Source organism: Phyllopteryx taeniolatus, chromosome 1 (genome assembly GCF_024500385.1).
Source record: "Phyllopteryx taeniolatus isolate TA_2022b chromosome 1, UOR_Ptae_1.2, whole genome shotgun sequence".
Classification (NCBI taxonomy): domain Eukaryota; kingdom Metazoa; phylum Chordata; class Actinopteri; order Syngnathiformes; family Syngnathidae; genus Phyllopteryx; species Phyllopteryx taeniolatus.
The window spans coordinates 30,167,366-30,194,055 of NC_084502.1; the positions used below are offsets into that span (position 1 = coordinate 30,167,366).

Genomic DNA, 26,690 nt, shown 5'->3' on the forward strand with positions numbered 1-26,690 from the left:
TGAGAGGGATCGTAACATTAAAAAAGAGGCGTACCCGAGACGATTGAGACAATGCGCGCGCACAAGACGGGGCATTACGTCACTGATGTGCGGGGGGTGGGTGACGTCACTGATGTGCGAAGGAGCAACATGGCGGCAGATTACTGGGAGCAAGAAAGATCCTCCACACTGTCACGCTGAATCGAGCCAAAGACAAGCCGGCCGACGCCGGGACTAGGCCTCCCGGTGAGTTCGCATTACCGTAAGGAGGAGGAAGACACGATGTCAGCCGAGCGGCGCCGGCGGGCAGCTCGGCGATCACCCTGCTCCGCCTTCATTTAGAAGGCTTGAGGTGCAGCAAATAGACGGTACCCACCCATCCCGTCGCGCTTGCTACCGAAACAACAGCATAGTCGTGTTCCGGCCGGGAAGTGAGAGGACCCCGTCGCATTGCTAACAGCTAACAACTACAACAAACTGACTGTGTTTCAAATCACTCCAAAGCTACTATATAATGAATTGGCCATTTTGTAGTGCTGTGCGAATGTAGAGTGAGCACAAGTTTCCCCTTAATGTGTCCCACAATGGATTTTGGAAAGTAGTGAGCAGCCACGCTCACTAGATGATCAAATATATCCCAAGAGGCATTGCGCCCGTACGCCGAGCTTCTTCTTTTCCTTTCGGCTTGTACCGTTAGGGGTCGCCACGGCGCGTCATCCTTTTCAATGTAAGCCTATCTCCTGCACACCAACTGCCCTCATGTCTTCCTTCAGTACATCTATCAACCTTCTCTTTGGTCTTCCTCGAGCTCTCTCGTCTGGCACCTCCATCCTCATTATCCTTCTCCCAATATACTCACTATCTCTACTCTGGATGTGTCCAAACCATCAAAGTCTGCTCTCTTTAACTTTGTCTCCGAAACATCTAACCATGGATGTCCCTCTGATGAACTTATTTATATTCCTATCCAACCTGGTCACACCTAGAGAGATCCTCAACATCTTCATTTCTTCCACCTCCAGCTCTGCTTCCTGTTGTCTCTTCAGTGCCAATGTCTCTAATCCGTACATCATGGCTGGCCTCACCACTGTTTTATAAACTTTGCCCTTCATCCTAGCAGAGACTCTTCTGCCACATAACACACCTGACACCTTCCTCCACCCGTTCCAACTTGCTTGGACCTGTTTCTTGACCTCTGTACAACACTCACCATTCTGGACTGTTGACTCAAAGTCATCCACCCTCTTAATTTCTTCTCCTTGTAGCCTCAATCTCCCCCCTCCACCTCTCTCATTCATGCACATATATTCTGTCTTACTTTGTCAAATCTTCATTTCTCTCCTTTCCAGCGCATGCCTCCATCTTTCCAAATGTTCCTCCACATGCTCCCTGCTTTCACTGCAGATCACAATGTCATCTGCGAACATCATGGTCCAGTCTAACCTCATCTGTTGGCCTAGTTATCACCACTAAAGACAGGAAGGGGATCAGGGCTCGTAATGGGCACGGCAGTTCTTTTGAGTGTACCGAATCACTAGAATCAGTTTGTTAAAAAGATTCGTTCAAAAGATTCATTCACTGAATCGTACAGTTCTTTTTCACAGAATCATTCAAGTGCTTCCTCATTCAATTCATGGTTCAGTCCTGTGGTTCACATTCACTCGACACGTTCACCGAAGGACTATGCATTGTTGTTGTCATGTAAACTAGGAAAAGCGGGGAGAGGAGATTTAAAAACCCCAAAAAAACTCAAGCTATCACCTACCTGTCTGTTTCTCAGCAAGCTCTCGAACACCCGACTTCTGTTGTGACTCGTGAACATCCGTGCGGCGAGCTCAGCGACCGCACATATCCTTCTGCATCCGCTTACGTCCACACAGTCTCCGCCGGCCAGTGAGGCTTATTTGCATTCCACTGCGGTGGACAGAGCCGTTAACACCAGCACCTGGGCTTCCTGCTCACCCACCTTACTGTTATTCTCTTCCGAGAGCGTCTTTGAGTGTGTTGAGAAGCGCTATATAAGTTTAATGGATTAATATTGTTATCATTAAACAAAAAGCTTTAATACTTGCATTTGAGACAGAAGAGATATGTATGTTTACATATACAATTATTATTAATAAAAATGTATTTTAAATATACATCAACCATTGGCTTGGAGAAACTGATGCTAGTGAAAGCTATGCTGGTGAGGACGAACGGTTAAAATCACTCAAGAGTACATTCACTGATAATATGCCGTTCGTTGCGGGAACAAATCTTTCATCATACTAGTTCGCAGTGAACTTCTGCATGAGTCACTCATGGCAAGACAGTTAACTGCATACATACACTATATCGCCAAAAGTATTCGCTCACCAGTTCTCCTTTGGTGCAGCTGAGCTCAACAGAAAAATAAAATCCCAGTGTTGTGAATCACTTTCCTGTTTATGTATAATATTTATTGATACAATTATGTACATGGTGGATGGTTAGGACATCTGCCTCAGTTCTGAGGACCGGGGTGCAAATCCCGGCCTCTGTTTTGTGGTATTTGCATCTTCTCCCCGTGCCTCCGTGGGTTTCCTCCCACATCCAAAAAACATGCGTGGTCGGTTGATTAAAGACTCTAAATTGCCCATAGGTGTGTATGTGTATTACAGTAATCTTAAACAATACCAATTGTAATAGAGAATAATGTTTGCGTAAATATGTATTATTGATATTTAAAATTTCGTATCTTTTCAAATAGGCCTCCCACCCCCCCTTAAACTCCCTGCTCCTGCCGCTTTAGCTTGCCTTGCACTGGCGAGTCCAACTCGCGTGTCGGTCTTTTGTCCTCGCATGACTTCTTGTGTTGTCTGTTAAGATTATGGAGATACCGTCCGACCCACGACCCGTGTGTGCTTGTTTTTATGTCCTTGACTGACTCAACATTAGCGGTTAACTTGAAGAAACGACTGCCAGTGAAAGCTATCCGCAAACGTTACTTATTAAATCACTTATGAGTATGTTCACTGCGCAATATGTCGTTCCTTTTGTGAATAAATTACTCATCGTACTCGTTCACAATGAACTTCCACAAGTCACTCATGGCAGAACACGTCACTCTATACGTACTAGTACATCTCTCCTTAGCAGATCACGAATGAAGATGTTCAATGAACAAATCACTTGTGGCTACCACTACATTCAGTTTACTTTTAGTTCAACAATACATTAAGTTCACTTGTACATTCATTTCATCCCTCCGATGCCTGCGCGGTGCTGCCTGATGCTGGCTTCTCATTGGTCACTCGCCAAAGTGAGTGATAACACTGGCGACTTGCAAATCACATCACATGGCAATAAGTTTAGTGAAGTCCCGTCCTCGCTTGCACGATGGCTGCTCATTGGTCATTCGCTGAAGATTCAGGAGTGACAGAACACTACAGCATTTCCATTTCCGCTCCCAGCCGACTTGCTCACGGCCAAGCTCAAAGAACGAATCATTTCATGAAGTGATTCAGTTCACGAAAAAGATTCGTTCTTTTGAACGAAATGTTTGTAGAAGAAACATCACTACTCAGGGCTGATATGCAGTCCCACATCTACCTTAAACTCCTCTGTCACCCCTCCAGCACATCCCACCACTGTTCTGCTACCCTCATACATGTTCTGTACTTTTCTAACATACTTTTCTGCCACTCCAGAATTCCCCATGCAGTACCACAATTCCTTTGTGGGTACCCTGTCACAGGCTTTCTCTAGATCTACAAAGACACACTTGGAGAGGGCCTCAATGAATTTTATGGACAAAAGCGTTCTTTAAAAAAAATATATATCTATTGATTTTTTGAAATTTTAAACCTATAATAGAGGAGACGTGGCCAGCGACCACACTCGGAGTGATCCCTAGATACATTTTAAATATATATATATATAAATATGTTTCCTCTACCGTAACGGGAACAGTTTTAAGTTGTAATAATATCATTCATCACGAGATAGCAGACATCGCTTAATATAGCGCCAGATCCTCTCTATCAGAGAAGAAGATTGATGGCGACTTGATAAAAATCAGCAGGAAGAGAGAGTAATGACCCAATGTCAAAAAGCTGCGGTGAGAAAATCGTGGTCCCATGTGGCCCTCTGGTCGTGCTGACAAAAAATTTGTCAGCCCCCCCCCCATCATTTAAGTTACCCATCCCTGATGTACACCCTCAAGGCAAGTATCATCTGTGGTACTCTTCCTAGGCATGAAACCATACTGTTGCTCACAAATACTTATGTCCTGAGTTTAGCATGCACTACTCTTTCCCATAACTTTATTGTGTGGCTCATCAGCTCATCTTCTTCTACTCTTTCTTCTCTCTCATTATCCTCATTCATCAACTCCTAAAAGTATTCTCTCCATCTATCCAGCACACTACTGACACCTGTCAACACATTTCCATCTCTGTCCTTAATCACCCTAACCTGCTGTGCATCCTTCCCATCTATATCCCTCTGGCCAACCTGGATAGATCTTTCTCTCCTTCTTTACTGTTCAATACATGTCATCATATGCCTCTTGTTGGCATTTGCCACCTCTACTTCGCCCTATCTTGCATCTGTGCATTGTCTCCTTTCCCCAATCCTCTCAGTGTCCTTCTTCTTCTTAGCTAACCTCTTGTATGATTTCCTGTATTTTAAGGTTCCACTACAAAGACTCATTCTCCCCTTTCCTACCAGAAGACACACCAAGGAATCTCATGCCTGTCTCTCTGATCACGTTGGCTGTAGTGGTCCAGTCTTCTGGAAGCACCTCCTGTCCACCGAGAGCCTGTCTCACCTCTTCTCGAAAAGCTACACAACACTCTTTCTTTCTCAGCGTCCACCACATGGTCCTCTGCTCTGCATTTGTGTTCTTAATCTTCCTCCCCACAACTAGAGTCATCTTACACACCACCATCCTATGCTGTCTAGCAACACTCTCCTCTATTACTAGCTTACAGTCAGTAACCTCCTTCGATTACATCGTCTGCACAAAATGGAATCCACCTGCGTGCTTCCACCTCCGCTCTTGTAGGTCACCCTATGTTCCTGCCTCTTCTGGCAGAAAGTGTTTGCTACAGCCATTTCCATCCTTTTGGCAAAGTCTACCACCATCTGTCCCTCCAAGTTCCTTTCCTGGATGCTAAACTTACTGTAGCGTATACAGGTTAAATACAAATTTAATTAATTTAGGAGAAGCGAATGAGCTGGAAGCAACGCCTGCGTTACTTCTGGTTTAGCGTAATTTTAAATTAAAAAAAATAAAATAAAATGTGAGCGTGTAGTGACAATGCATATAGCTGGGGATTCCTGGTCTCGTTAATTTAAACCCAAATATGGACTAATCTGTACTTTTAGTACACCGCAATGTTGGATTTACGTGTCTTGAACACGATTGAGGCAGGCAGGTCGAGGTTCCGGGTGTTCGGCCGGCCCGGTCTGCAGGGGGAAGAGGTGCATTTGGCGGAAAGGAGGTAGAAAAGGAAAAAGGGAGCACAAAAAGCTCCCAGCTCTGCATTCAGGGATTGTCTGATGTGTCCTCGTCACCTTGTGGTGGGGTGGGCTTCCTGGCAGTCTTCGGCAAGTTGGTCGGACGAGACGAGCTGACCCCGAGAGAGCGTGGCTCCGGCCTTTTCCCTTCGGGAGCAAAAGAGAGGCTATCTCACCTGAGTGTTACTTTTCCATTTTAGGATCATGTCATGGTTTAAACCCAGTGGAATAAAATATAAATTAATGGATTTAAGATAACAAGACCATTTTCCTGCTTTGCATTGTCCTACGCTCATCCTCTTTAATCCCTGTAACAAATGTTTCAAATGTTATCTGATTGTTGAGAACACTGTAATATTTGCAATGTGGCATTTGTGTTGTGGGGTGAAACATTTAATCCGGTTCAGTTGACAACAGATTTAGTGGCGTTCATGTAAAGTTCTTAATATTAGATCCCAGTCAAGTCAGGTAAAGACTGTGGTTAGTGAACCCGCGTCTGCAGTGAGGTTCCGCCGCCTGTGGGTGTCGCAAGTACTCCGTCCATTGTCCAGTGGCAAGTGGCGCGGTACACAGCAGGGCGGAGACGGCTCTCCGGGCAGGCTGGTGGTGGAAGTAGATTAATTTAGCGTTCTGGTGCAAAACTAGGTGTCTTTTGTCTCCGCTTTGATGCTCCTGGCTTGTAATTCACTTAGCGTCTGTATGCAAAGTTGAATCTCCCCACTCCGTGGTCGTCTACCTTGGCGGGGAGAGTGGCGATAGCCCGAGATTGGCGTGCTGGGTGTCTTCTTTTAATGTTGTGTCCGCTACACTTCAGCACCCTTTTCCTTCATCAATAGTTTATATTTTTACAATCTGCACCAATAAAGACTCTCTCTCTCTCTGAAAGGGATGCTCATAACTACTTCGCCTCGCTCCTTCCAGACTTTCTCTTTTGCCTCTAGGTCACATCCTACCTGTGTGACCTAATCACTAATTACATTAAACATACCACCTTCAATTTCCTGCCTCATCACTCAATCTGACACTCTTTTCATCTCCAGGACATACTTAACTAACTCTTCCTTTAAAATAATCGCTACTCCATTTCTCTTTACACCCGGACCATGACCGATCCGGTGTGGAATTCTTTGGATGAACGCTCGCATTTCTTTCACAAAGTTTTAAGTCAGAGGCCCTTCCCGATACAACCCTCTGCATTTATCTGGGTTTGGGACCGGCCTACAGTTTGTCCTGTCTTCCCCCCCAGATTAGGACAGATTATATAAAGTGAAACATTATAAACCCATCAAGTTTGTCTCTTGATTCAAATATTTGGGATTCCATATTGATCGGGAGCTTTCATTCAAAGCACTCATTTTGAAACTGACCCAAAAACTTGATGTGAAGTTTTTTTGTTTTGTTTTTTAATCGCAATAAATTCTGATGTTCTCTCAGAGTGCGGAAGCCAATGGTATCTGCAGCATTCTTGCCTGTAATTGGATATAGTTATGTAATCTATAGCTATACAAATGAGTGCTTCGACTAAATGTCTTCAGTCCGTGGACTGTTTCTTAACTGGTTGCAGGCAACTGACACATCATTGTGATCTGTATGTGAATTCTGGTTGGCCCTCTCTGAGAAAACACACACTAGTTACATGTTATCGTGCTACATGTTAGCTTACCAAATGCTAGCATTTTAGCAGTTCTCTTAAGAAATAGGACCTCAGTACAAGGCAAGACGTAAAGCCCTGATCTATCTGTACCTTACTCCTTACTCGGGGTTAGCAAGTACTGATACCAAGTATCGGTATCAGGGCGATACCGGCCTTATTTCAAGGTATCAGGTACTCATGAAGGCTGCTGATACCAGCCAGTGTTATTTAAGGTTAAAAAATAAATCTGACATTGAATAAATCCTCCTTGCCATTAGTTGGCGCTACACTGCAGCAGTTTGACACATCAGTGAATCATCATGAGCGTCAGAAAGAAGGAAAAGTCTTTAAACAATTATCTGTCGTTGTGTTGATTGAAAGTTTATGCATAAAAATTACTAAGAGTACTCAAGAGTGAATACTCGTACTGGCATCAGTCAAAAAAAAGTGGTATTGAACATCCCTAGTCCTTACCTTACTTGTTACTTCGGTTGCTATGATTCTATTTCTTGGCATATGATCTGTTATCATATTGGCATTTGATACATTTTCCATATAAATATCTGAATACAAAGCAACTTATAAAACCGTTATCAATCGGCCTTAGCGCTTTAATTACTCAAATTCCTATCGTGCTACATGTTAGCATACCTTGATGAGACACTGACTCCCTGTGCACAGGTGCGTCGTCCACGCTGGCTGCCCCACCCCCCTCAGCTTCGCGGCCCCCCCTGATGGAGAGGATGAGGAAGATCAAGCGGCAGCTGTCTCTCACCCTAGGGAGGGGAGGGGCTGGGGGAGGAGAGCGGACGCTGAGCGACCACCAGGAAATCACATCACATAGTGACTCAGGTAATATTTGTTCATAATCATAACTCTTTGCTTTCCCAATAACAACACTTATTCCATATTTCTGCTAATTTATTAACAGTTAAAATCTGACTGACTCCGCTGCTCCCTGTACATAGAGCATGATTCCACAATCCCTTACTGCTATTTGCACTGTGTAATTTAGTCAAGTTTAGTAAAGTTTTTCATCCATCCATCCATTTTCTGAGCCGCTTCTCCTCACTAGGGTTGCGGGCATGCTGGAGCCTATCCCAGCTATCATCGGGCAGGAGGCTGGGTACACCCTGAACTGGTTGCCAGCCAATCGCAGGGCTCATATAAACAAACAGCCACTCACACTCACATTCACTCCTACAGGCGATTTAGAATCGTCAATTAACCTACCATGCATGTTTTTGGGATGTGGGAGGAAACCGGAGTGCCCAGAGAAAACCCACACAGGCACGGGGAGAACATGCAAACTCCACACAGGCGGGGCCGGGGATCGAACCCCGGACCTCAGAACTGTGAGGCAGACGGTCTAACCAGTCGCCCACCGTGCCGCCTAGTAAAGTTTTTATGTTATCTAGTTTTCTGTTCTATTTTTTTTATTACCGTAATTTCTCGTGTATAATGCGCAATTTCTTCCCCGAAAAAAATGTCAAAAGTCAATTGTGCGCATTATACATGGGTATAGGGGAAAATGAAAAAGACTTTCCCGTTTTTTAAATGTATGCCGCTATCTAAAGGTTATGAAAAGTCTGCACACTTTTATTGGAATATACCACCGCACCCTAGAGCAGCGATTTCCAACCTTTATGGAGCTAAGGCACATATTTTACAATTGAAAACCACAAATAAAAATGTCACAAAAAAGTGGATACATTAATTGCTGTACGTACTTCCTGTCATCTAATCGAAGAGCATTCATTTGTTCTGTCTGTCACTATGCCTCACTGGCATAAATAGATGAATAAAGATACATTATTTCTTGGAAATAAATAATTTCTTGAGCAATTAAGTAAAATTTTATAATTTCCCACGGCACACCTGAAGAGCGCTGACGGCACACTAATGTGCCCGGCACACTAGTTGGGAATCACTGCCCCAGAGGTTCTGAAAAAGTAGTACACTTTCATTCTAGTATGCCACCTAGAGGTTATGAAAAAGGTGTAGCCTACACTTAAATTCCAACGTGACAGGGGTACATATGATTGCATATATTTACATACCCAGGCAGAATTTGTGATTTATTTATTTATTTATTTTATTTTTTTTTAACTACAACTGATGACTGAACAACAACCATCATTTTTCTTTATGGTTATGTTTTGCTTAATGGCAATGCTTTTCTGAAATACTTGACAGTTTAATTTGAATCCAATTAAAATAAGATTAATTTGCATTTACTAAATAAAAGTAGGGCTGTGAATTTCAAAATAAGAGCAGGTAAATAAAAGTTTTATGTGTTCTAATAAAGTGCTTAACTTCAGAATAATTCTTTGGAAAACAAACAAAATACAGATAATACTTCATGTTTTTATCATATGGGTAGAAGCAAAATCATGCATTGTAAAAATGCATTATACATAGGTAGAAGGGTTTTCCATAATTTTGAGGTCAACTTTGGGGGTGTGCATTACACATGGGTGCACATTATACACGAGAAATTACGGTATTGAAACACAAGCGTGGCGTTGCACCTCAGTTTTGTTGTATCTGCACCATACAATGACAATAGTCTTTCTATTCTATTCTTTTCCATTCCAGAGGCTGGCGCCCTTCGTCCTTCTTCGGGGGGAGTGAAAGTCAGAGGGTCGTCTTCATCAGTTCAGTCTCTTTTTCAGTCGTACAGCCGCCGGCCTCGAGGTCTGGGACGCAGTCTGAGCTCGTACTTGAACCACAGCAGCAGACTCGGTAGGTCTTGAGTGTGCCACATTAGGGCTGCGCGATATGGCTTTAAAATAAAATCTCTCATATTTTTCCCCGCAAAAATCCAGCTTCTGTTTTTTTCACATTTGCTTATAGAAACAGCGTATGAAAGTCAACTCTTTTTTTTTTTTTTTTTTTTTTTTTTTCCCTTTTGGAATCTTTCCTGATGCTCTCTGCAGCCAGGTCGGCATTGAAAATTTTAATCTGTTCTCGGTTGCCTTACCCGGATAAATAAAGGTTAAATAAAGCAAATAAAAATGCCAAACAAACTTTACCCCCCAGAAATAATTTTCCCAGCGTTAACTTTCATCAGGAAGTGGCCCAAGAGCTCAGAGACAGAACTGTGGCAAGGTTCCTAAGAGCACAATGGCCTCCATAATCCTTAAATGGAAGACCTTTGGGACGGCCAGAACCTTTCCTAGACCTGGCCGTCTGGCCAAACTGAGCAATCGGGGAGAAGAGCCTTGGTGAGAGAGGTAAAGAAGAACCCAAAGAACACTGTGGCTGAGCTCCAGAGATGCAGTCGGGAGATGGGAGAAAGTTCTAGAAAGTCAACCGTCACTGCAGCCCTCCACCAGTCGGGGCTTTATGGCAGAGTGGCCCGACGGAAGCCTCTCCTCAGTGCAAGACACATGAAAGCCCGTATGGAGTTGGCTAAAAAACACCTGAAGGACTCCCAAGATGATGAGAAATAAGATTCTCTGGTCTGAGGAGACCAAGGTAGAAATTGTTAGCATTAATTATAAGTGGCATGTGTGGAGAAAACCAGGCACTGCTCATCAATACAGTCCCAACAGTGAAGCATGGTGGTGGCAGCATCATGCTGTGGGGGTGTTTTTCAGCTGCAGGGACAGGAAGACTGGTTGCAATCGAAGGAAACATGAATGCGGCCAAGTACAAGGATATCCTGAACGAAAATCTTCTCCAGAGTGCTCTGTACCTCACACTGGGCTTCACCTCCCAACAAGACAATGACCCTAAGGACACAGGTAAAATAACGAAGGATTCGCTTCAGAACAACTCCATGACTGTTGTTGAATGGTGCAGCCAGAGCCCTGACTTAAACCCAATTGAGCATCTCTGGAGAGACCTGAAAATGGCTGTCCACCAACGTTCACCATCCAACCTGACAGAACTGGAGAGGCTCTGCAAGGAGGAATGGGAGATGATCACCAAATCCAGGAACAACTGGTTGCATCATTCCCAAAAAGACTCAGGGCTGTATTAGCTCAACAGCGTGCTTCTGCTAAATACTGAGCGAAGGGTCTGAATGCTTATGGCTGTGTGATATTTCAGTTTTTATTTTTTTAATAAATCTGCAAAAATGTCAATAATTCCGTTTTTTTTTTCTGTCAATATGGGGTATACATTAATGAGGAAAAAAATATCATAAATGATTCTAGCAAATGGCTGCAATATAACAAAGAGTGAAAAATTTAAGGGGGTCTGAATACTTTCCGTACCCACTGTAAATGGAAGGCAAACACAGAGTCAATGACGTTGAAAGCCAAAGACATGGTGCAATTTGACAGCTCATTTTACATTGTTAAATTGTTAAACATTTAAATTTGTCATTTATTATTATTCGTGTCTACATACAGTTTGACAAGACAGGACAAGAAAAATTGCAAAGTGTAGTGACCAAATCGCTAAATTGGCAACAATGACTGCTTTTGTAAACTAGCTCCTCCATGTTGTTAGTGTAAGCAGTACATGTCAGCGGGGACGTGCATTGAATTACGGAAGCTGCTTAAAAAAATAGAAAGATGTCCTGAATAATAAACTTGAATTACCGTATTTTTACGACAATATGGCGCAACGTATTAGAAGGCTCAGTCTCAGTTACGGGGTCTATTTCTGTATTTAACACATACATAAGGCGCACCGTATTATTGGGCGCAGCCATGGTAAAACATACGCTATCTTAAAACATACGGTAGCATGCATGCACACTAAAACAATGTTTTTTAAAAGGCAGCGGGAGCAAAACTGAGTTCGGTTGTACTTTATTGAAGTATTTAACAATGTACTCACGTTATTTTTTTTATCAATCCTCATCCACAAATCCATCAAAGTCCTCATGTTCTGTATCCGAAATGAACAGCTGGGCAAGTTCTCCATCAAACACGCCAGGTTCCCTCTCGTCATTGTCGGAGTCAGTCTCGTTGCCGGGGGGCTGTTCAGCAATGATGCCGGCTTTCGCGAAAGCTCGGACAACAGTCAAAGCATCCACAATCTATTCACATATCAGAATCAGAATCAGAATCATCTTTATTTGCCAAGTATGTCCAAAACACACAAGGAATTTGTCTCCGGTAGTTGGAGCCGCTCTAGTACAACAGACAGTCAATTTACAGAACACTTTGGAGACATAAAGACATTGACAAAAAACAACAACAAACAACAATTGTGCAAAAAGATGCAGAGTCCTCTAGCACTTAGAGCAGTTCGAATGGCTAATATCGCAATAGTCCGGTGCAATGACCATTGTGCAAAGGGCACTGAGACTTCAAGGAGTGTATGCGGTTTAAAGTGACGAGTAGTGCGATAATCTGGGACAATGGTTGTGCAAATGTTACAGATACTCCTCAATCAGTGTGCAAATGGAGCAGATGCTACTCTGGCATGAGTGGCCACTATATGCAAATAGTGCAGCACGGCGAGACAACTACAGTGAGTGCAGGAGTAATACATAATTGGCCCCACAGAAATGTGACAACGAACTCAAGTCAAAAAATTGCCAGCTTGTAATGGAATTATAAGTTAGCTGTTTAAGAAGTTGATTGCAAGAGGGAAGAAGCTGTTGGAATGTCTACTAGTTCTAGTTTGCATTGATCGGTAGCGCCTACCTGAGGGAAGGAGCTGGAAGAGCTGGTGACCGGGGTGGGGAGGGTCCGAGAGGATTTTGCACGCCCTTGTCTTAGTTCTGGCAGCGTGCAAGTCCTCAAGGGTGGGTAGGGGGGTACCGACAATCCTTTCAGCAGTTTTGATTGTCCGTTGCAGTCGGAGTTTGTCCTTTTTTGTAGCAGCACCAAACCAGACTGTGATGGAAGAACACAGGACTGATTCGATGACCGCTGTGTAGAACTGTCTCAGCAGCTCCGGTGGCAGGCCGTGCTTTGCCTCCCAGTCTTAGTAAAGCTGTGTTCGCCATCTGTCATCCATCTTTCCCATGCCATCTTTTCCTTGTAATCCGCCGTAAATTGCTGCGCCACGGTAGTCCTTGCCCGGATGGATAAAAGGCGCCGTTTCATAAAACGAAAGTACCAAGACGGACCTCCTTGAAAATGTTCGATTTTTATTTATTCTGCAAGCGTTATTGCCCTCAGTCGAATGGTGACTGTAGAGACGCTTCTCCCGGCTGTTCTTTTCTCATTAATCCATTGGTCGAGTAGGTCTTCCAACTCGGGCCACCTCGCCTTGATTCCGCGGAAATTCAGCTTCGTCTTCTCGTTTTCCTGCTTCCTCCACTTGCAAACCATGGATTCATTGATCATGAATTCTCTCGCGGCTGCTCGATTCCCATGTTCCTCCGTGTAACTGACAGCTTGCAGTTTAAACTGTGCTTCGTAAGCGTGTCTCCTTGACGCTCCTTGTCATACACTCCTTGAAGTCTCGGCGCCCTTTGCACAATGGTCATTGCATCGGACTATTGCAATATCAGTCATTCGAACTGCTCTAGGTGCTAGAGGACTCTTTTTGCACAATTGTCAAAAAATAAATAAAAAAATGTACTGGCATTACCAGATAACTAGCAACCCTTTACTGCTCAGTGACTTTTTTTTGTGTCAATGTCTTTATGTCTCAAAAGTGTTCTCTGTCAATTGACTGTCTGTTGTCGTACTAGAGCGGCTCCAACTACCGGACACACATTCCTTGTGTGTTTTTTGGACATACTTGGTAAATAAAGATGATTCTGATTCTTCGTAGGTGCGATTTTCGGGGGGGGGTCCTTAGCCAAACCGATGTTGTTTTGCACAATGCACACCCCGGCGCTATATACCTACTGAGGGCGTGGCTTTAGCATCCTCCTTCACGCACCCGTCCCCCTTTACGTCCGCATGCTGTCCTCAGCCACATCCCCTTTTCCTCTGTATAAGGAGCGTGTCAGCAGGAAATGCTCCCAGTCAGTCAAGCGGTCAAAAAAAAGTCAGGCAGAGCGCTCATCACAACATTTATAGATGTGTCCTCGACGTGTGTCCTCACACTCCTCCCTGTTGTCTTGCGTCTGAGAAGAGATTGTTCACGAGGATGTCAAGATGAGCTCCGATGGCGAAAATGAGCCCACATCCTCCTCAGACGACATCCAGAGTCCAGTCCGAGTTCGATTGAGGACCAAGAAGCTATCCACTGAGGTAAACAGACTTTTCAATAGCTGTTATGCAAATAGTTATACGGCTGGAGTGCCCACCTGCCCATCCTTCCATCCCTTTTGTATAGCGCTTGCTTGTCTTCATTAGAGTAGCGGGTGTGCTGGAGTCTATCCCACCTGACTTTGGGCAAGAGGCAAGGTACACCCTGGACTGGCTGCCAGCCAATGGCAGCGCAGATCTAGACAAACAAGCGTTCACACTCAGTTTCATTTGGCTTGGTGATAAAATGCTTCCTCAAAAATTTAAAAAGTCAGTCTTTCTCTTTAGACTCTGGGCTATTTCAAAACAAGTAGCCGCTCGCCTAGTCACAGTGCCCTAACTTTGCCCCCGGTCATGGTAACAAAAGCCCATTGGGCCAGTAGAAGAGGGTGGCAAGTGAAGAGCATGAGACAGAAGTGCCAAATTTGCAATATCCCTTTTTTTTTTATTTATTTATTTTTTTTTATTGTCAGTTGATGTTTTGAGCACCTGAAATACTGTATGAATACACACATACACACTGAACTTTTTGTATGTTTCTCAGGACATCAACAAACGTTTGTCATTGCCGGCGGACATTCGTCTTCCAGACGGCTACCTGGAGAAGTGCAGTGTGATTGGTCCAGCTCTGTTTGAACAGCCAATTAGCAGGCGACTGCGTAGAGTCTCGCTGGTATGCCTGTGTTGTGTTGCGTGACTGTGGAAGTTTGTGTTGTCGTCGTCGTTAATCTTCCCGTGTCCTTTTGTGTGCAGTCAGAGATTGGTTTCGGCAAACTGGAGACTTACATCAAACTAGACAAACTGGGAGAGGTCAGAACTACTACATGACTCTCACTTATCAGCATGTCTGTCAGTCTATGACCTGTCTGCCTGTCTTTGACATGTGGGTGTCTAGGGCACCTATGCGACCGTGTACAAAGGTCGCAGTAAGCTGACAGACAACTTGGTGGCTTTGAAGGAAATTCGTCTGGAACATGAAGAAGGAGCTCCGTGTACAGCCATCAGAGAAGGTGCTTGTAGACATCCCATGTGTTGTATGCATATGCATTTTGTGTTGTTTGTGAACTAAACAAAATCTAATTTTTTTTTGTTTTCACAAAAATCTGTTTTCTAATCTGAATCTACAGTGGGACAGAGCTCTGCCGCAAATAGTGAAAATCTGTGAATAATTAAAGCCCTCCCAAAAACGGCTTTGTAATTACGTATAGAATCCACAGAATGGCGACAAAGCACTTCAAATTTAAAGGATCATAAAGCATCAACACCATTCATCGAGCACGTAGTCATGAATCCACGTTACATCAACGACTGTATTTGGTAGTTAACTTTTTCAACACAAACAAACATGAGGCTCCTCAATAGTGTTAACTAGCATACTAGCCTGAATAACATGCTTTTAAAAAGAATCAATTGGGGGAAAAAAGTCCTCCTCAATAAACTTGAATTAACATTGAGTGACACATGTTGTGCTGTTTGTCTGCATCAGTGTCTCTGCTGAAGGACCTAAAACATGCTAACATCGTGACACTTCATGACATCATCCACACACAGAAGTCCCTCACACTGGTCTTCGAGTACCTGGTGAGACACAAACACATATTTGGGTCAATATTTTCACATGGTTACATGCTTCAAACAGTCTATTTGTGTGTTTTAGGACAAAGATTTGAAACAGTACCTGGACGACTGCGGCAACGTCATCCATGTGCACAATGTCCAAGTGCGTCGTTGTCTTATTCATCGTTACCGTAGGGCTGGGCAATATGGCTGAAAAATGTATCACGATAAAAGTATTTCATATCAGTTGCTATCGATAATTATTGTTGTTTTTTACTTTTCAAAATAAGGACCCAGAGAGAAAAGGCTCAGTTTCGATAATGTTATTTTAAAATGTAATCTTTAACCTCCACCAGGTCTAGTGCCCTCCAGAACTGGGCTGGTTTTATGATACCAAATGGATTATTTTAATAATATTTTTTTAAATCAGGTAAATTGACAGTAAAATATACAGATTTTATTTTGAAATACAACACCAACTCTGTATGGAGCTTCTTTCAGTGGAGTCCTGCTGTGGTCGAGTGTCCCCCAGAACTGGTCTGGTTTTGCAATACCTAAGAGATTATTTTCATAATTTTTTGAAGTTGGGTATAATTGCAATCATTTATGCAGAATTCAAAGAAATATTATTTAAATGCAACTTCAGATTGAATTAACCTTCCTGGGTGCATTCCTGGGACAGTCTACTTTCTTTCAGAAGTGGACTAGTTGCGTGATAACAGATTAATCCGATTATTTCATATAATTTTAAATCCAAAGCATTGATGTGCAAGTATTCTGTGTTAAGCTCTTATTTTGAAGGTACCCCCCTCGTAGCGTGTTGGCGGCATGTCACCGTAATGCATAGTACGAATGAACAATGGTGGTGACGGCTGGCTTGACACTAGTCAGATGTTGTTGCCTGTGGCTTGACGCTGCTGTACTCTAATGGACGAGAGTGGCTGAGATGGTTTAAAAAAAAAAAAAAAAACGGTCATATTGCCAGACTTTGCAGGGACAATAATCCTGCATAGTTGACAGACCGCATTGGTCCTCTCACTCTTGTGGGACTTAAAATATCCATATCCACTGCCAAACCACTAATGTTACCATCCTTCTCATGGCAACAATTTCTTCTTGGGCAGTCGCACTCATTTCAGTGCGTGGCGTTCTTTTTTGTTTTTAAAGAAGTTCTGAGGCACAATGGTGAAACATTAAATCGCTACTATACATGTTACTCAACAGGTTATTTCCATGTTAGAAAAGAGCGTGTGAATTTAATGACGTAACCAAATTTGCTGAACTGGCCCGTGATAGGTCGAAAGGCTGAGGGTAGATCTCAAGTCTCTTCCTAGCTTCTATGTCCTCCATTTACAGTGACAGTCACCCAACAAAAAGAGAAATCAGATGAGCCCTAAAGCCTCTGTTGTAGCCTCCCGCAGAATGCCTTGTGGCGTCACTGGTGTGATTTTCTTCAAGATGTTTTTCTATTGAACATTTTATTGAATGTATTTTCTGTTGATATTGATCACGTCTATTGCGATATATATTGATATTGATTTATTGCCCAGCCGTATGTTACCGTTTACACTTTGAACCCATGGAGGTGTTGACGTGATGGTTCCGTGCTGTTATTCCTCTCTCTCAGCTTTTCCTCTTCCAGTTACTGCGAGGTTTGGCCTACTGTCACCGCAGGAAAGTTCTCCATCGAGACCTCAAGCCCCAAAACCTGCTCATCAACGAGCGAGGAGAGCTCAAACTGGCCGACTTTGGTGAGAACTTCTGGTCTTTGTCAATGTGCTTCTCTAGTGGTTGTCCCTGTGGTTTTAGTATTTGTACATGAGGTTCTAGAGGTTGTCAATGTGCTTCTCATATTTGTCCATGTTGTAGGGTTTGTCCTTGGGCTTCTCGTGGTTTTCAATATGGTGCTAGAGGTTTTCCATGTGGTTCAAGTCTTTGTCCATGGAGTTCTGGTCCATAACCACATGCTTCTAGTGTTTGTCCATGTGGTTGTAGATGTTCTCCATGTGGTTCTAGTTTTTGTCCATACGGTTATAGTGGTTCTCCATATAGTTATAGTACACGTGGTTGTAGTTGTTAGTCCATGTCGTTCTAGTGTTTGTGTATGTGGATCATGTGGTTTTCCACTTGGTTTTGTTGTGTGTGGTTCCAGTCATCCGTGTGATTTGGTGTTACAGGTCTGGCCCGGGCCAAATCGATCCCAACCAAGACATACTCTAACGAGGTGGTGACCCTTTGGTACCGCCCGCCAGACATTCTGCTGGGAAGCACAGACTACTCCACACACATTGACATGTGGTTTGTTGCTATGGCAATGCACATTTGTCCTCATTTTTGTGGACCTTCCTCTTACGTTTGTGTGTGTGTGCGCGTGTGCGTGCGTGCGTACGTGTCCGCGCGTCTGTGTAGGGGTGTAGGGTGTATCTTGTACGAGATGACAACCGGCCGGCCATTGTTTCCTGGTTCTACAGTAGAGGAGGAACTTCACTTCATCTTCAAGTTGTTGGGTCAGAACCCAAGTTCTGATACACTTTGTCAGATCATGTGACACAAACATTTGTTGATTGTGCGTGTCTTTGCTCGCTCACAGGAACGCCAACTGAGGAGAGCTGGCCAGGAATCGGTTCCAACGAGGAATTTGTGGCAGTAAATTATCCTCAGTACCCCCCGGAGAACCTCGGCGACCACACACCCCGGTAACACAACTCCTACCTGATAAGCAACTGGGTTACTATATGACATATATAGTATACATGAGTATTTTCATTTTGTATTTGTGTGTATGTCTCTTTGTCCTGTTCAATAAGCAGCAGAAAGTGCATCAGCAACCGTCACTTAACCCCCAGCACTTTAATAACTGCTTGGGTGTTTGTTTTCAGGCTCAGCAGTGATGGCGTCCAACTGTTGTCAAAGTTCCTGCAGGTCCGTGAACGTCTCATGCACACGCACGCAACGATCATGTGTGTTGTATTAGTGTATTCCAGTATATGAGTGAGCGTGTTGTATAGTTTGAAGGAAAGAAAAGGACTTCAGCAGCTGAGGCCATGACTCATTGTTACTTCAGTAACCTTGGAAAAAGAGTGTGCACACTTCCTGACAGTAAGTACACACTATACATACATGCAAATCAGTCGCCAATTCAACGTTTTGAACTCAAAATAGGCCATTTACATAAATCCTATAGATCCGATGAGTTTTTCCCCGGGGGGTCGCCGTCACTGACGTCATAGGCTGTTTCGTACTACTTGAACGCTGGCAGCTAGAGCCATTCCACACATCCACCATCCACACACAGATGTAATTTCTGAATATTACTCCGCGGCGGTCTAATATGCGGCCTGAGGTTCCGCCTGTGCGCTCGAAGTCACAGGAGTTGACGAGACTAGAGAAAAACTTCCGCTGCTTCTGCTGTTAATAAGTCACGGTACTTTTACTCCGTTACATTGATCTAAATGTCGCTCGCTACTTATATTCATCAATTATTGCTTATTTATCAACTATTTCGTGCGTGAGACTACAACTTCGACTTATGCATCGGGCGCTGCTGCGTCATCCAATTTAAGCGCTAGTGACGTTTAAGTCTAGTTCACCAATCAAACGACACAAGAAAGTCACATGACCTCACACGTCTTCCATTGGGCTTCCCGGACATAGGTTTTCACACTAGATAAGCCTGCCCCACTGATCGTTGTGCGTACGTGGCAGCCAAGTTGGGAAGGTCATCGTTACCATGAAGGCATCGGCCCGCTACTCTTGTTTACATTTAGACGAACAAAAACAACAGCTTTCATGTATTGTAGTGTTTTTCAGGCACAGTCTGCCCAAATGTGGATATTTCAGCTCAATTATAACTTGAGAAAACACCGTGCAGTAAATTGCAGATGGTTTTTTTGTAGTTTTGACTGTGCATACACACACAGTAACATCAGAATTTGTACATTCAAATTGAATTTAATTTATAATTATTTTTATTTATTTATTTATTTTTGAATTGGTGTTCATACTGTGGTAAAAAAAAAAATCTGAAGTTACTCACTATTTACTCAGTACTTGAGTAATAATTTCACTCTGTACTTTTTACTCTTACTCAAGGAATGTTTTAGAGGACTACTATTGGTTATACTTGAGTCACATTATTGTCAGGTAACAGTTCTCTTACTTGAGGACAATGTTTGGCTACTCTACCTACCTCTGGAACGGACATCCTCTATTGCTATTCTTAGGTTTAAGCAACATTTTTGCTCATCAGATCAGACAGTGTGATATTTGTTGCGCTGGTCTTCTGTATTTTTGCGTTGAGGCGCTGCAGGTCGTGGTCCCAGCGGAACCGCGAAGCACACGTAACATCGACGACAAGAGCTGATCCGCTAGTACATTTTGTATTAATTAGGAAACGCGGCTACAATTATCTCACTAGTTTACTGATATTAATGTTAAATGTATTAAGAGACTGTTAATGATTATGTCACAACACAGAATGAACGAACTTCAAATTCAGAGTTGGCCAATAAAAACAGAAAAATATTGTACTTAATATGTTCCTGGAGGATGCATTTGGGATTAGCCTTTGAAGTTGGTAATAGTGAAAAATGAAGTGAATCAGACAATGATTTTAGTCAATTCTTTTCCAGAATGTGAGTGCTTAAAGAGGAGGATGCTATTCATGTGGCACAACTTGAAGCAGGCATCAGGTGCAGGTGGAGATGGGCCTGGCTCAAGTTGGAGGCCAGAACAAAAAAAGCAAAGAAATTAGGCAAATGTCATTTTAATCTTCAATTTGTACATCAACATGTACTCGAGAGGTGTAAATAAGTTTTTCCGCGTGAAGAATTATTATTATTATTATTTTTGCCTTATTGTACTCTTTAGAGTCTTCCAGATTGCTTAATTTATGTTAAAATCAAAATAATTCTCTGCTGACGGAGACCCCCTCTAAAATGTTTTTTTTTTCTTGTCACCTTTTTCATGCGTTTGCATGTCTGTCCTATACAGCTACTATTCAACTTTTATATGACTTACATGACTGCAAGTACACAACTGCTTCTACTTGACTACTACTTCTACTATACAACTCCTGCTTGACAATTACTACTACTCCTATAAAACTTCAACTGCTACATGACTACTACTACAACTACACAGCCTCTATAACCACTACTACTACACAAAACTATGACTCCTGCATGATTACTACGCCACTATCCAACTACTACTACACATATCTACTGCTACAGTACTACTATTGTGGCGTCTAAAGCTTGAATTTTTATCCAGATGGTAACACGGCAGGCTAAGACGAGAGGCTTAAACATTGATGATGTGCACTCCGACGCTTGTAGCCTGATGCATTATAAAACCACCCAGTTACCGCGCAAGATACCTCAAGACACTGCAACTCTTTCCATTGGTGGATATCACGATGACAATGATGTTTATGCTTTGTGATTTGCATTTGCGGTCAACAGAAAGTTCTTCGCCAAGCTCACCGTGCGGTATTTTCAAGGACACACACACACACACATTGAAAACACACACAGGTGAGCGCAGTTATTCATTAGAAAAGCCGCACCACCACTCACCGTGGTGGAAAGCTTGTTCACTCTAAGCACGTACACATACTCACAGGCACGCAGCCTAGTCATGCAGAAGAAACAAAATGCTGTAGGGCCCCTACAACTACGACTAATAATACACATGTGAAGAGAGGATTTCTCACTCTGATGTTTTTTCCAGCGACGTCCATCTTTTCTCTGCCAGAGATTCAACTGGAACGAGAAACAATAAGATCAGCAGATCAAGGTAACACACACACGTACACTTTGTGTACATCAGTGAGTACAGTGGAACCTTAATTGTCGTCTGCGTTAAAGCTTAAATCTGGAGTTTGATCAAAATGTTGGCGAGAAATATACGATGGATCAGTGTTTCCCAACCTTTATTGAGCCAAGGGGCAATATTACATTAGAACAATCTTAATGGCAGACCACCAAATAACAATGTCACAAAAAGTATTTTCAATTGAAATAATGATGAACTCACTTATTATGTACTTATTCAGTGTGTGCGTGCCTTTACTCATTCTGTTGTATAAATGGAAACAGGTGGATAGACAGGTTAATTTCAACCCCAATTCCAATGAAGTTGGGATGTTGTGTTAAACATAAATAAAAACAGAAAAGAATGATTTGCAAATCATGTTCCACCTACATTTAATTGAATACACTACAAAGACAAGATATTTAATGTTCAAACTGATAAACTTCATTGTTTTTAGCAAATAATCATTAATTAATGCTGAAAGGTACATACAGGTTTTGGAGAAACATATGCTGCCATCCGAGCAACGACCCCGGACTGTTTGGAACAGCTGAAGCTGTACATCAAACAAAAATGGGAAAGAATTCCACCTACAAAGCTTCAACAATTAGTGTCCTCAGTTCCCAAACGTTTATTGAAAGTTGTAAAAAGAAAAGGTGATGTAACACAGTGGTAAACATGATCCTGTCCCAGCTTTTTTGGAACGTGTTGCAGCCATAAAATTCTAAGTTAATGATTATTTGCTAAAAACAATAAACTTTACTAGTTTGAACATTAAATATCTTGTATTTGTAGTGTATTCAATTAAATATAGGTTGAACATGATTTGCAAATCATTGTATTCTACTTTTATTTATGTTTAACACAGCGTCCCAACTTCATTGGAATAGGGGTTGTATGTACCTACAACCATCTAGTGGAAGAACATTTAATGGTTCTGCCTGTCAGGATATGTCACTGGTATACAAAAAAAAAGAAAAAAGATGCATTATTAAGTACAGTGAACCCCCGTTATTCACGGGGGATAGAGACCGAGCCCTGCCACGAATATCAAAAATCTGCAAAAAAAAAATTGTAATTGCATATAGATGCCACAGGATAATGGCAAAGCTCTTGAAACAGAGAGAGTCATAAAAACCAAAAAGTTGTATGATTTCTCCAAGAGTTAAAATGTTTAGATTAATTTACACACAGACAAAAAATATGCCCAGTAGTGGATTGGATAATTTCCCGCGGCGCACCTGATGATTTCTCACGTGGTTGGGAATCACTCAAATATCTGTCAAAATGTTTAGTTTCTATTTAACAATTAAGAAATTTAAAATCATATTTTTTTTTTTCTTCCATCAGTACACAGTCTGAGCAGGAGGCGGAGTCTCCTCTTCTGACATGGTCAGTGACGCAAACGTATGCATGCAGACGTCAGTGACTGAACGACCAATCACGAGACAGGACATTGTTTCTATGGCAACAGGTCTTCCATTTTTACCAACATCACATCTGCTCTGCGGTTAGTTTAACGTTCTGTTCACCTCATTGATGACATCGTTGATGACATCACACGCTGTTCGGAGCGAATGGCCACGGCTGGAGCGACAATGTTTGCACAGGAAGAGTCACATGAAGTGTGACACATTCTTCCGGAAGCCATGTTTGTGCGTGCGACTGTAGAGCAACGTTTATGTTTATTATTGTAAATAATTACATGATACACTTGTCTGTCCTGTTCATAAGGGATGCCTCGAAAAGACCTCTTTGGTCTGCTCTGAGCCTGTTTTTTGTTGTCACGGCAACTAAAGCCTTGTTCACAGCACCACCCGCAAGTCCATCAAACCAAACTGCTGACACATCCAGCTTGATTTGTCTTGGATGGATGTATGGCTCATGTCATATCTGCTAGTACAGGGATGGGAAAACCTTTGAGCTCAATGGCCACATTTGATTAGGTGTGTCTGTATCTGAGCAAATAAACAACAATGACAGTACCATTCACAAAATGTCTTGGGCAATTACACATTCCGATCCCATATCAGTAATCTTTTCAGCAACCGCAGTGGTACCACCCAAAAAAAAAAAATATCTGATATAGAAGCTTCTTTAAAACATAACATGCGACACCATGACCACTGATCATTAATCCTGGCTAACATTTCTGCATTCGTCACAATTCTGCATGAGTAACAATTCTGCTTTACAATCATCAGGAGGTGACTACAGAGTCAATATCACCACAAGGTGCCTTTGAGACGTCCCCATTTCACCCTAGAAAATCAGATTTTCCATTGAACTTCATATTCATTGTATTCAGATGTTCTGCTATCAGAAATGCATATTGGCCAAGTTCCCACACTTTTATAAATCAACTGCAAGCAGACAATGTACGTGCAAACAGAAAAATATGGGAACTTGCTGACAGGACAACTTTTCATGAGCACACAGTGGACCTTCACTTGACGTGATTCAGTTAGCAAGCTGACTGTGTACTGTTTAACCAATATATTTTGAATTTCTGAAAGTTTTTTTTATATCAATTGATATTTCATTTTGACAGAGTGGACATATTCAGCTTGACAACATCCAACTAGACAAATACTATGATGAAAATTCCAAAACATAAGTGTAAATATTTACTCTGCAACTAGCCACTGTTTCAGCTTCAGCCATTGAAGAAAGACAAAATGTTGGTTGTAATGCCACTGAAAACATCGTAGGAGTTCTTAAAGGGACAGTTACCCCATAATGGCAGGGTGGACATTTCAGGGACACATGCAAAATGTCCATTATCATCATGAAAATTAGAATATTCCTGATCAAAATGACTCATTTGATCAAATAAATTGTTGTGGACAGTAAAACGATGTAATTTATTTTGATGATTTTGATGTAAACTACTTATTACACACACTGTGGATAGCAGAGGAGTGTGTGGGACATGCTAAAATCACGTACATCCGATGAAAATAAAATGGTATGAAATGAAGGAAACACATTTTAAGAGACTTTATTGTAATAGTATGCATACAAATGTTTGGCCACTATAAAAATAAGACCTCAGAGTTCTATTATTATTATTATGATTCTGATAGGGGAGCAAGGGTACTTCATAGTGATAATGACCCTACTACTACTTTTCTTTTCCTGCATCAAAGGACAATTCTGGCAGCTGTGAGGACCCTAAATTTATTACAGCAAAATCATGTTTCCCTATATGTGGAATTTCCTTTCAATCTACTCTCATCTTACGAAAGAAAGCACTTCCCAATGTTTTCCACACCTTTTTCCCAAAATGAACTCCACAACACACACACCCAAATTGTCGTTGCCATTTTCAACAGAGGTAATCAGCGATCATGCCTATTATGTGGCGCTTAGGAGGAGTTAAATAGAACCCATGTATTAATTTATACTGAATACATTTTCCCCTATTTCCCCGGGGGTCTTGATAAAAGCTCCCTGACACTTTTAGGGAACAAGGCAGCGAACAAAAGATTGACTTGGTTGTTTCATTTCACGCTTGATAGGTGGGCAGGGACTCTAAACACACACCTATTTGGATCCAATACATGAAAAAGTCCCTTTTACATCATATGTGCTCTCTGAAACACACTGAAGAGCCCTCGTGGCTGTGCTGTGAACAGGTTTTAGTTCATTCGAGTTGGCCTGCATGCCGTTAAAGCTTCTTGATCAGGGCTGGGCAAACTTTTGTGCTCAAGGGCCACGTGTTGAAATGTATGTAAAATAGTTTATTTTAATAATAAAATACTAATTCATTCTCATTTTTTTTTCATTTTACCATTCATAGTTTAATTGTAATTAATTCACCAATTATAAAATAAATTAAGTGTATATGTATAATAAATTAATATTTTATTATCAGCAATAATTACATTATTTAATGTGATAAATGTTAAAAAAAATAATAATAATAGATTTTACAAACTGTTACATGAATGAAACAAATATTTTTAGACTCTTGTTTAATGTAAATGCTCAGTGGGGCAGATTAAATAACTACTGGTACTGTATGTACTTTGCCCATCCCTGTTCCAGATGGTTGACAGGGCGTCCCTAATCAACTGTCTCACAGGCATTTGCCGTAACTGACGATGTCGCACGTCTCCGATTGGTTGGCATCAGCAAGTCAACTCTGTCTGTCTCTCTCAAACGGTCCAATCAGCTCGCAGAATGTCCGACACCAACACTAGATTGCTGTGTTTGTTTGTATTTTAATGATTACGGTTATTTATATGGACTTGTAGCTTCAGGAAATGGGCTGTGTTTAATTGGTGCTGATCAGAAGGAATGCGTCCACTCATGCTGAAAAAGATTTGACTTCACAAAAATGTGAAAGGGTAGCGATGCCACGTTGGGCTGAGCCAACTTGATCATGTGACTGTTGAATGTAGTAATGTTGCCTGAGTTTACATTTATTTTCATTTGTTATTGAGAAAAGCAGAGAAAACAGAATTGTTGGCAAACCTTTTTTCATTTGCACAAGACGGGGAAACCTTTTATTTTGCAGTCTTATGTAATGTTTAACTCCTGTCAAGGACTTTAATTTTGATGTAATGTATTCAGATCCGATTCTGTTTTCTCTGCGTCTTCGGTAAACCAAAGCTCTCTGCAATATAGCGCAATGCATGATGGGACTCGTCGTTGTTCTTCCAGTGTCTTCTTCTCGTGTTGTACTCGCAATATATTTACATCACCAAATATTAAAAGTTTTTATTTATTCTCAATGCTGCAGCTCATTCTTGCTTGTTGTTGGGAGATCACGTCCAGCAGTGGCCAGGTTAATTTTCATGGGTTTAAATTGGCCAAAAGTGGCCACGATAGATTTTAAAGGTCGATTTTGATATAGAAGGTATATTATTGGTACTGTATATTTAAAGAACTGAAGTGGAAAATTACAAGACAAAGTCCACACCCTTGGCAATTTTTGACATTCGCATTAAAAATGCAAAAATGGTTCATAAAAATTAAGTGATCGCCAGCATAGAGCCCAGATGGTTCAAGGAGACATTCATTTTTTTTTTTTTTTTTTTTTTCCCTCCCTCCATACCAACCCCCAATACTACAGTGTGTGCTTCTGTGTGGGTGTGTCTTTC

At 42.0% G+C, this 26,690-nt stretch overlaps 1 protein-coding gene across 6 annotated transcripts; it reads left to right on the plus strand.

Annotated features, from left to right (window-relative positions):
- Nucleotides 1–54: 54 nt before the first annotated feature.
- On the plus strand, nucleotides 55–26,321 carry cdk16 (cyclin dependent kinase 16). Of its 6 annotated transcripts, XM_061787736.1 has the most exons (18): nucleotides 57–225; nucleotides 7,778–7,948; nucleotides 9,695–9,841; nucleotides 14,093–14,211; nucleotides 14,753–14,881; nucleotides 14,962–15,018; nucleotides 15,104–15,218; nucleotides 15,695–15,789; nucleotides 15,866–15,928; nucleotides 17,393–17,516; nucleotides 17,943–18,063; nucleotides 18,175–18,272; nucleotides 18,356–18,461; nucleotides 18,645–18,687; nucleotides 18,774–18,864; nucleotides 21,499–21,564; nucleotides 22,933–22,974; nucleotides 23,057–26,321. In XM_061787736.1, exons 2-17 carry the CDS (start codon nucleotides 7,831–7,833, stop codon nucleotides 22,968–22,970), a joined length of 1,530 nt encoding a protein of 509 aa, XP_061643720.1. In that variant the 5' UTR covers nucleotides 57–225; nucleotides 7,778–7,830; the 3' UTR covers nucleotides 22,971–22,974; nucleotides 23,057–26,321. The 6 variants fall into 6 exon arrangements, with proteins under 6 accessions (XP_061643745.1, XP_061643712.1, XP_061643727.1 ...); XM_061787728.1 differs by having other exon boundaries at nucleotides 56–347; nucleotides 22,933–26,321; XM_061787743.1 differs by having other exon boundaries at nucleotides 56–331; nucleotides 22,933–26,321.
- The last annotated feature ends 369 nt before the right edge of the window (nucleotides 26,322–26,690 follow it).